General features: G+C 38.9%; 1 protein-coding gene across 1 annotated transcript in view; it reads left to right on the top strand.

Moving 5' to 3' along the window:
* The first annotated feature begins 3008 nt into the window (after positions 1-3008).
* adgrg7.1 (adhesion G protein-coupled receptor G7, tandem duplicate 1) overlaps positions 3009-11536 on the top strand; it is a 32623-nt gene continuing 24095 nt past the window's right edge. The window contains exons 1-15 of the mRNA XM_030782868.1: positions 3009-3162; positions 3362-3466; positions 3549-3658; positions 4997-5140; positions 6079-6167; positions 6986-7122; positions 7596-7709; positions 7937-8109; positions 8570-8722; positions 8871-8983; positions 9110-9444; positions 10013-10094; positions 10271-10429; positions 10536-10692; positions 11059-11257. Coding sequence (XP_030638728.1) covers positions 3009-3162; positions 3362-3466; positions 3549-3658; positions 4997-5140; positions 6079-6167; positions 6986-7122; positions 7596-7709; positions 7937-8109; positions 8570-8722; positions 8871-8983; positions 9110-9444; positions 10013-10094; positions 10271-10429; positions 10536-10692; positions 11059-11257 — 2224 coding nt within the window. The remainder of the gene's footprint in view (positions 3163-3361; positions 3467-3548; positions 3659-4996; positions 5141-6078; positions 6168-6985; positions 7123-7595; positions 7710-7936; positions 8110-8569; positions 8723-8870; positions 8984-9109; positions 9445-10012; positions 10095-10270; positions 10430-10535; positions 10693-11058; positions 11258-11536) is intronic.

Below are 11536 nucleotides of genomic sequence, written 5' to 3'. Positions count from 1 at the left end.
ATATTACTTTTACTCCCACCTTTGCTAACGCCACTGACAGTGCTTTTACTCCCAACTCTGCAAACATCACTTACAGTACTCTGATTCCCACCCCTTCAAACACTACTGACAGTACTTTTGCTCCCACCACTGCAGCCACTACTGACAGTACTTTTAGTCCCAACTCTGCAAACATCACTTCCAGTCCTCTGAGTCCCACCCCTTCAAACACTACTGACAGCACGTTCAGTCCCGCCTTTGAAAATGCCACTACCACTGCATTCAATCCCACTCCGGCGAACACCACTAACATTACTTTTACTCCCACCTTTGCTAACACCTCTGACAGTACTTTATCTCCCACCTCTGCGAATGCCACGACAACTGCGCTCAATCCCACTCCGGCGAACACCACTGATATTACTTTTACTCCCACCTTTGCTAACACCACTGACAGTACTTTTAGTCCCAACTCTGCAAACATCACTTCCAGTACTCTCACTCCCATTCCTTCAAAAACTACTGACAGTACTTTTGCTCCCACCACTACAGCCACTACTGACAGTGCTTTTACTCCCAACTCTGCAAACATCACTTTCAGTCCTCTGAGTCCCACCCCTTCAAGCACTACTGACATTACTTTCAGTCCCGCCTTTGAAAATGCCACTACAACTGCATTCAATTCCACTCCTGTGAACACCACTGATATTACTTTTACTCCCACCTTTGCTAACACCACTGACAGTGCTTTTACTCCCAACTCTGCAAACATCACTTCCAGTCCTCTGAGTCCCACCCCTTCAAATACCACTGACATTACTTTCAGTCCCGCCTTTGAAAATGCCACTACCACTGCATTCAGTCCTACTTCTGCAAACACAACTAACATTACTTTTACTCCCACCTTTCCAAACACCACTGACAGCACTTTCAGTCCCGCCTTTGAAAATGCCACTACCACTGCATTCAATCCCACTTCTGCAAACACAACTAACATTACTTTTACTCCCACCTTTCCAAACACCACTGACAGTACTTTTGCTCCCACCTCTGCGAATGCCACGACAACTGCGTTCAATCCCACTCCGGCGAACAGCACTGATATTACTTTTACTCCCACATTTGCTAACACCACTGACAGTGCTTTTACTACCAACTCTGCAAACATCACTTACAGTACTGTGAGTCCCACCCCTTCAAACACTACTGACATTACTTTCAGTCCCCCCTTTGAAAATGCCACTACCACTGCATTCAATCCCACTCCGGCGAACACCACTGATATTACTTTTACTCCCACCTTTGCAAAATCAACTGACCGTCCTGTCAGTCCCACCTTTCCAAACACCACTGACCGTCCTGTCAGTCCCACCTTTCCAAACACCCCTGACAGTACTTTTGCTCCCACTTCTGAGAATGCCACTACAACTGCATTCAATCCCACTCCTGTGAACACCACTCATATTACTTTTACTCCCACCTTTGCTAACGCCACTGACAGTGCTTTTACTCCCAACTCTGCAAACATCACTTACAGTACTCTGATTCCCACCCCTTCAAACACTACTGACAGTACTTTTGCTCCCACCACTGCAGCCACTACTGACAGTACTTTTAGTCCCAACTCTGCAAACATCACTTCCAGTCCTCTGAGTCCCACCCCTTCAAACACTACTGACAGCACGTTCAGTCCCGCCTTTGAAAATGCCACTACCACTGCATTCAATCCCACTCCGGCGAACACCACTAACATTACTTTTACTCCCACCTTTGCTAACACCTCTGACAGTACTTTATCTCCCACCTCTGCGAATGCCACGACAACTGCGCTCAATCCCACTCCGGCGAACACCACTGATATTACTTTTACTCCCACCTTTGCTAACACCACTGACAGTACTTTTAGTCCCAACTCTGCAAACATCACTTCCAGTACTCTCACTCCCATTCCTTCAAAAACTACTGACAGTACTTTTGCTCCCACCACTACAGCCACTACTGACAGTGCTTTTACTCCCAACTCTGCAAACATCACTTTCAGTCCTCTGAGTCCCACCCCTTCAAGCACTACTGACATTACTTTCAGTCCCGCCTTTGAAAATGCCACTACCACTGCATTCAATCCCACTTCTGCCAACACCACTGACATTACTTTTACTCCCACCTATCCAAACACCACTGACAGTACTTTCAGTCCCACCTTTGAGAATACCACTACAACTGCATTCAATTCCACTCCTGTGAACACCACTGATATTACTTTTACTCCCACCTTTGCTAACACCACTGACAGTGCTTTTACTCCCAACTCTGCAAACATTACTTACAGTAATGTGAGTCCCACCCCTTCAAACACTACTGACATTACTTTCAGTCCCGCCTTTGAAAATGCCACTACCACTGCATTCAATCCCACTTCTGCCAACACCACTGATATTACTTTTACTCCCACCTTTGCAAACACCACTGACCGTCCTGTCAGTCCCACCTTTCCAAACACCCCTGACAGTACTTTAGCTCCCACCTCTGAGAATGCCACTACAACTGCATTCAATCCCACTCCTGCGAACACCACTGATATTACTTTTACTCCCACCTTTGCTAACAGCACTGACAGTGCTTTTACTCCCAACTCTGCAAACACAGCTGACAGTACCTTCATTCCTATTTCTACGAACATGACTGACAATAATTTCAGTCCCTCCACTGCAAACATCACTTCCAGTACTCTGAGTCCCACCCCTGCAAACACCACTGACAATACTTCTAGTCTCACCTTTACAAGTGCTACTACCACTGCGTTTCGTCCCAACTCTACAAAGCTGACAACTGGTACTCTTGGATCTTCCTCTATAGTTTCCACTACTATTGGCCTTTCCTCTGCAAACCCCATTACGACTGGTCCTAACCTCATCACTACCAGTGTTTTTATCCCTACTCCTGTAAATACCACCATAAGTGCATTTAGATCCACCCCCGCAAGTACCACTACCACCACTTTTAGCACTACCCAAACAATTACTACTACCATGGCATTTCACAATACAAATAGCACACATGTTCACTTCACCAGTACCAGCTTGTTCCCCACCACAACTCCACTTCAATGTCACAATGGTGGCAAACCAGAAAATGGTGTCTGCATTTGCCCTGATGAGTGGATAGGAGATACCTGCTCTACAGGTTGGGATGTTTCTGAAGATGTGCTCTACACTATATCTATATCTGCATATACTTCCCTCTCTCTCTCGGTCTCTCTCTCTGTCTCTCTCTCTCACTCTCGCTTTCTTTTTTTTTCTTTCTCATAAATTTCTCAGATGTGTCTTTGTTATACCCATTGTTGTTAGAAGTGATAAAGTGTATGTGTTTCAATATTTGACAGAAAATTTCTGCAAGAGGGCAACTATTGGTGGCTTCAGTTTCCCACAAACAGTGGTTGGCTTGCCTGGTTACTCAGACCAGGTGTGTCCTTCCGGAACAACCAATGGTAAAGAACGTCTGCACACAAATTGCCATGCATTAATGTCTGTCATCCATAACCTGATATTACTTTGTATTGTTTTTTTCAGCTGGTATTCCAGTGGCCTCTACACGATGCTTGAATATTAATATGACACAAATTTTTGGTCAGATTCAAATGGTAGAATGTGATGAAACTCTTGACAGTATTCAAACAAATGTAAGTAAGCTTTTTTTTGCTAAACACTAGGGGCGGGAATTGCCACAGAGGTGACAATATGATATTATTGTGATTCTTTACATTTTACAGTATAGCAAGTATTGCGATTCAATTTTGCGATACATTGTGATTTATTTCTCCCATTATTATAATGCATTATAAGTCAAAAGGAAAATAACACACGACTGAATTCATCTCACTTGAATCTTCCCATTTAATTCTGTGAACAAAGTTATCCACTGTACTTTTGGTGAATACAGTCATCAGTCATGTGCTGCATAACGTCTGATGGGGCAACGTCCGACCGCATATACATCTGTGGTCCCATAAGGTTATAATGGAGCTCAGAAATCCCCATCAGAGAAAATCACATAGTGGACGTAACTGGACGTAGCGAATGCAACAGCTTCCTGCACACAACACATGTATTTCATGTGTCTTGTATACGAAGTGATTGTGCTACCAGGCCTATAATGGTACAGTACATACACAACCTATAATACATACGTCTTGCTAGTCATAATAAACACCTATGTTACTGGCTTATGTATGTACTGTACTGTACTTTCATTATTTTAATGTGAACTTTCCTACTTCCAAATAAAAAGTTTACTGTATAACAGTGCATGCTTCGACTTGTAGATGTATGTGCCAAAATAAACGTACAGGGAGTCCCCGGGTTATGAACAAGATCTGTTCCCTAAGTCTGTCTTTAAGTTGAATTTGTAGGTAAGTCAGAACAGGTACATTTAGTGTTAACGGCAATGTGATCCAATTTAAATGGCAGACGGTGCTCTCCTTCCCAAAGCCGATGAACCGCTGAAGCATTATGTTTTCATGAACGTCAAAAAGTAGTGGGTGCGCTTGTCATTATGAGCCATTCTATTTAACTCAAATTTTAAAATAATAGGCTTTATAGCAGTTCGTTCGTAAGTACGAGTTGTCCGTAAGTCTGACGTTCATAACTTGGGGACTGCCTGTATATTAAATACATTTAAAAAATGAAAAAATTATATTAAATAAACAAATATTGATACGTGGCCCCACTGTATTGATATAATATCGTGCTGAAAAATATTGTGATACCACAATGTGTCGATTTTTTCTCCCACCTCTTCTAAACACTTTTTTCTATTCTTTCTTTCTTCTATTGGGCTAATGAACTAATGAAATAATGGTTGATCAAATATTGTAGTTATTTTTATGTCAACATGTTTCAGTAATTTCAGTTGAAAAATAAATAATTATTTGAGTAATAAATATATTATGTGAATTTCACAATGCTAATTATTAATCCACATCAGGTGCAGAATTTCAAACCCTTGCTTATCTCTGAAGGTGTCCAGTGCAACCCCAGCAGAGAGAGAGGTGTTGGCCTCTAGAACACAGATCCTGACCTCCAGGCCAGAAAGGCTTACTTCTCAAAATATCACCACAGCTGCTCAGATTGCCAGTGACTTGTTGAATTCACAAGTCACAAAGGTATATGTCTTCAAAAAGTCATTGTCAAACCTACCGATACTGTGTCCTCATCATCATAAATGGTTCAGAAGCATAGCTTTCATTTTCATTGTGCAACAAGCAGGATTTATAAGACATTTGTTATTTCTGGTTAATAATGTATATACATTTTTGTTTGCTTGATTTGAATCAGGAACTCAATCTTGGATGTTCACCAATAAATAACCATAGATTCCAAAATTTTGGAATCTATGGGATTTTGTGTATAACTTCCTTATGGCACACTGCTCTTGTCTCATTGTTAATGACATCCTCGAACAAACAGCACCTCAAAAAGCCCAGTCAAATATCCTACCATGATTTAAAATTACCCCATGTAATTATCACCTATAAAAGAGTTGCCATTAACCACTGAATATAAATGAGCAAGAGAGAAAGTAAATGAGCAAATGTTTTTGTATGTATGACCAGTAACAAATAAAAGTAAAGAAGTAATGAAATAAATATCTAGCTTTCAATGGTAGTTAATAATTGGCTGCAAATCTAAAGTCAAAGCTCAGTGTTTCTCCTACTTCATTCAGATAAATGAATCACTGGGTTGTGGTTTTCACCTATGAATTGATCTCAAACGATAAGTGCTATATGAAATGTTTGCCTTTGTCACTGTGTCTTTATAACCTTGGAATTATGGTTTGTTTGCATGGCATAAGCTAAAGGTGAACTTCACCCCCAGTTTGTTGCCAGATTCAGTAACGTATTTTTGAACAGTTCATGAGAACAGACATAATTTGAACTTGTCTTCTTGTCTTGTGAAAAGTCTGGACACTGGACATTAGCCCACACAAGAACAATATATACATATATATATATATATATATATATATATATATATATATATATATATATATATATATATATATATATATATATATATGTATGTATGTATGTTTCAACTACAGGATATTGCTGAAGCGACCATTACTACAGTCAGTCAGCTGATGACCGCTAGGGTGGATCAGTTTTCTGATGACATTAATATCATGGAGAGGTAATATACCTTTTACCTTTACCTTTTGCTGGAAATGACTGTAGAATCCACAGGGGGATTTACACTCAGAAAAATAAGCTGCATTCATGTCCTCCTTGTAAACACGTATGCACAGTTACAATTTAATGTGTGCTCAGGTGAAAATAACCCAAGGAACGGATGGGTTAGTTTTTTTCTGTAGACTTTGGCTGCTGATTTCTTTTTTTTTAATGCATAATTTTCCCCACTTATGTTTTGTTTTAAGGCAGGTGTGGGAAAGTATTTTGTTAGCCCACCATTTCACATGGCGTGTGTCTGCAATAACAGGTCTCAGATTACTGATAGAATAACCCGGAACTGCGATATTTCTGTCATGACATGAATGCATGTTATGCATATTATGAAAATTACATTGTTGCATTGACTACCATCCAGCACCATTCCACTTTGATATGATTCTGGGGAAGAAACGGGTATATTTCATTTGTACCTGTGAGAAATGGCGAATCTGTTGGATTTGCATTTTAAAGCTCATCCTTTGCTCTCAGCAATTTATGTCCATTCTCTGTTCATCTGAAAACAATGACATCCTGTCTTGAAATTTGATAGACACACACACACACGAACATTATGTGTGAGTGTTTTGTCCACTATAGAGGACAAAAATGAATTGCTGGAAGTCACGAGATATCCTGGAAGTCACTATATATATATATATATAGTAAGGAAAGGAAATATTGCCAGTGAAAAAATCTATCAACCCATTAAACTGCTTTCTCTGTGATGACTAGAGGCTAAATATAATTGCTGAAATATAATGTGTATGACTACTCCATTAGACTAACCGAGACTTTGGAGAGGTTCTCTGTGGAACAAAACAACTTCTCAAACTTATTGGTTCAGGCCAATCTGGCAGTCCAATCAGTCCAGGTGCCCAATGGGAGGACAGCAGGTGTTCAGTTGACAGCTTTGACAGGTGAGATTAAAAACAATGGTGAGGAGCATTTCCATTAGTGGGTACATTTTTTTCTTATTACACCAAAGTCTTAAAAAAATTCATCTCAGTCACTGATATTATGATATAAGCATTTATTTGTGAAATTAGATGCTAATTAGAAAAATTAATGCTGTTATTTGATGAATAGATATATTAATAAATTTAGCTGAATAATCATGTGATATAAGTAAACCACTAAACTGTTGTAGTATTAAGATTAACAATGCCATCTGAAGATAGTTATGCACTTTCCACCAGTGACTGGGGTTTAATATGTACTCGAAGGGACATTAAATGACATTAAGGTCATCAAACTCAGCTAGCATTCCAAATGGTCTCTAGGAGAAACAGTAGTCAGTATGATAAAATGATTGTTTTTTGACAAAGTAACACAAAGCATTTAGCAGCAACTTGTCTTACAAGTTACATAACTCAATTTCATTATTTTTCAGGACTGAGCAACTCAGGTCTGGCAGCTTACAGAATAAATGTAAACACGAACATTTCAGCACTTGCTCATGATAGCGGCTTAGCTAATGTTCAAATGTTCATCGGCATCCCTCAAGGTGAGTGCTCGTTTAAGGAAAAAGCTGCCTGAACTCATACAAGAAGCATAACACTAACCAAAGGTAATAGTGTTCATTCTCAGTGTTTTAGCACATCAAAAGGAATTATAAAATGAAACGGAAACTGAAAAAAGGAACAGGCTGTAAATGACTTGTACATGCAAATTTTTTCTTGTTTAAGTGTTGAACTCTTTTCTAAATGAGTTCTTCTCTTATATTCTTCAAAGCTCGGTCCAGGCAGAATTCTAACATCAGCGTTGGATTTGTGCTTTATGAGAACGACTTCTTCTTCAGGTCCAGAATTTTTCAGAGTACTCTTGGATCCAGAAGGAGAGTGATTTCAGCTAAACTGGGGAATGGTATTAGAGCTGAATACGTTGAGTTCCGTCTCTTGGCTGAGGTAAGTAGCTTCTGAATTTCTGCACGTACGCAGAATTTTTTGGCGGTTTCAAAGAGTCATTTGGGTAGGTTTCTTGGATGAGAATTAACACTACAACTTGACCAAATTACATTCTGAAGAAATATCTTTTTGAAATACAGTTTAGTGCATTGGGTAATCTGGGGGATGGATTCAGACTCATCCTGCATAACTAAGATTTTGAACAGAGTAAATAGTTCTAAATTATTCCACCCAGCATTGCAATAAAGTTTCACAACTTGATAGCAACAGTGTTTCACTCACAGCTATTAATATTCATTTATGGAGATGCAGTAGAGTAACTAGTAAATAAATCCTGTAGTTTTAGAGTTACACTTAAACAAGGAGCAATGTTTAATTCTGAAAATCAGATTTTCAGCTTTTGTAAATGTATATGATTGAAAAAAACCTCCCTAATATCATGATGACATATTTGACCTAGAGCACGTCCACACATCTCCTGCATGATTTTGCCTGTGTATTCTGGGACTACTCTAAGAATGACTGGAGCACCCAAGGCTGTTCCAAAGTCAGTAACTCATCAGGAAATCTGCAGTGTCGCTGTAACCACACCACCAACTTTGCCGTGCTGGTGGTGAGTATCTTTATAACTGTATTTCTTTATTGAGTTCTCTAGTGTCCTCACTGTCATTCACCCTTATTAATTGATGAGAAATGTGTTTATTGCTTTGGATGACCTTAACTGAGTATTGTTTTTATTGTTGTTGTTTTTTTTTTTTTAGAGCCTCAAGACCAATTATGTGTATGCTGAAGCTCTGAGCATTATCAGCATTGCAGGTTGCTCTCTGTCTATAGTGGGCTTGAGTATAACAGTAATCTTTCAAATCATGACCAGGTACCAGGGTAATTTTTTGGAGAAAATATTTAAAACAGTATTGAAAGTATTTGCATTGGGAGAAAAATTAAATGGTGATCTTTAGCCTGGTTCACTTATGAAATTAATTAAATATGTTTCTAACAGGAAGTCTAGAGGCAACAGGCCCACACTGCTGATGGTGAGCATCTGTGTGTCTATGATCATCTCCTATTTCCTCTTCATCTTTGGGATCGACAACCCCATGAAGCAGAAGCAGGAACCAAACATATCGAAAGATAACACTGTTCCAATGTCAGACCTCCGTCCCCCAGAACCAGACCAGGGCCCCTGTACAGCTTTTGCAGCCCTTCTCCAATACTTTCTGCTGGCTACCTTCATGTGGAACGCGTTATATGCTGCTAATGTGTTTTTATTCCTCAAGAGGACTTTATCACACCAACCCAGGGGCTTCCAGCTGACATCATTACTGATTGGCTGGGGTATGGAGGCTTTGCTCGAACTTACAAAAATAACTGATTGAACATATGCAGAATTTCTCCCCTGCTTTACCATTGCTATTAGATTTTTTTCTACTTTGCTAACAGAACATCTGACTGATGACTGATTAGAACTGTGCCATACATAAAATAGTGAAAATAATGAATAGTGCGATTTTTGAAATTTTTGATTTTCAGGCAGCATATATGTGTATTGGTGTAGATCAATATGTCTATTCAGAATTCTTCAGGAGTTAATTAGTTCAGTGGTTCACTCTGATGGCTGACTATTCAAAACAATAATCTGAGTGTTACCTCATATGTTTTTACATTATTTGAGTGTGCTATTGTGGACCATGTTGCAATTTTATTCAGAATAGGTGTGTGTGTGTGTGTGTGTGTGTGTGTGTGTGTGTGTGTGTGTGTGCGTGCGCGTGTGCTGGTAATGAAACATCTAAATATGATTGTTGAACAACCACTTTATGTTTTACTTACTTTGCTTGTACTTAAGATATTTCTCAAGATTTTCAAGTATACAGCTGTATTGTAATAATTTATCTTCTGTTATTAGGACTGCCTGTTGTGATAGTTGCTATTTCACTGGCTGCTACCTACAGAAAAAACAATCCTTTGGGTTATCGTTCAGAGGAGTTGTAAGTTTAAAAATACCGTTTCTAATTTCTGTTTTGATACTTTTATCAACCTGCTCTTAAACTTTAACGGCCCCTTTTTCATTTGGTGTCATCAGACACAGTCATGTATATGTATATATTTGTACTAAAATGGTTTTTATTCCTTGAAGAGTCACTGGCTGTGTCCTGTGTTATAGCTGCTGGTTGGCTTATCAGGACCAGAATGGCAATTTTGACCCTAAGAAGCCGATGCTATGGGGCTTCCTCATCCCTCTTGCTTTAATGCTCATTTTCAACATCTCTGTGGTGGTCTATTTCTCCTTTATCACATGCAAGGAAAATCCCTCATTAAACCAGTAAGTGTTGCTGAAATCCTTTGCAAAATATTTTTAAAAAATGACTTTGGACTGCAGTTGTGCACTCGTGGAGATAAAAGCCTTCTTTTCTGTGCCTCTTTCTTAGTAACAGAGTGAGATCTGTGAGGAAGAAGATCCTTAGTAGCCTTTCTCTGGCAGTAGTGCTGGGTGTGTCCTGGATCTTTGGCTACCTCGTCCTTGTCAACCACAACACCCTCAATGTAATTTTCAGTGCGCTTTTCTGTGTGTGCTGTTCCACTCAGGTTTGTCTTGTTATTCTTTATATACATACATACATCTCTATAAAATCTATAAAACAAATATCTAGATGTGAAGTAAGACTGTTGATTTAGAGTAAGTGTAGGTGTGGTGCCAAATTTATTTAATGGGAAATATGAGGGAAATATGAGGGAATATTTTACACTACAGAATATTTTATGCTGATATTATGCTGAGCTGGATTAGCTTCAAGTAAGACTATTGTAACATATTCAAAGAACATACAGTGAATTTGGATCATGTATGACAGACCTAGTATTTCAGTTATTAAGTAAATTATTTACTTTGCTGAGTGTATTTTGGTCACTTTTGTAGTTACCATGGTGTTTTCATGTTGTCACTTGCTTCAGGGCATACAGATCTTCGTATTATTTACTGCAAGAACGACAGTTTTCAAGAAAACTGTTTCAACTGCACTGCAAAAGTTGCCTTGCCCTGAGATTGCTCTGCGCAAGAAATCCTATACCCTCTGGAAAAAAGTGGAAAAAAACAAAAATGAATCAACAGTTTACAGATCAACAGACTTGGAGCTCTCTACTTCCCTTGAGAGTCAGTGCAGCAATGGTTCTGAATTAGAATAAATATAATGTATATATAAATATGTAAATATTCTGCATGTAAGAAATAAATCTGATCTTGACATCTGATCGGGGGTGGAAAAAATAAAAGTAGAAGTACTCTTGCTAAAAAAAAAGGTACTCTAAGTAGAGTTAGAGTATCCCACCTGAAAAATGCTTAAGAGTAAAATAGTCACTCATTTACAATTTACAAAAACACTTGTCAGTTTAACTCTACTTAGAGTACTTTCTTTTTTGTTTTTTTACCAAG

The sequence above is a fragment of the Chanos chanos genome, chromosome 8 (assembly GCF_902362185.1).
Source record: "Chanos chanos chromosome 8, fChaCha1.1, whole genome shotgun sequence".
Classification (NCBI taxonomy): Eukaryota; Metazoa; Chordata; class Actinopteri; order Gonorynchiformes; family Chanidae; genus Chanos; species Chanos chanos.
The sequence above is the reverse complement of the archived record's forward strand: the minus strand, read 5'-3'. Positions and strand labels throughout refer to the sequence as shown.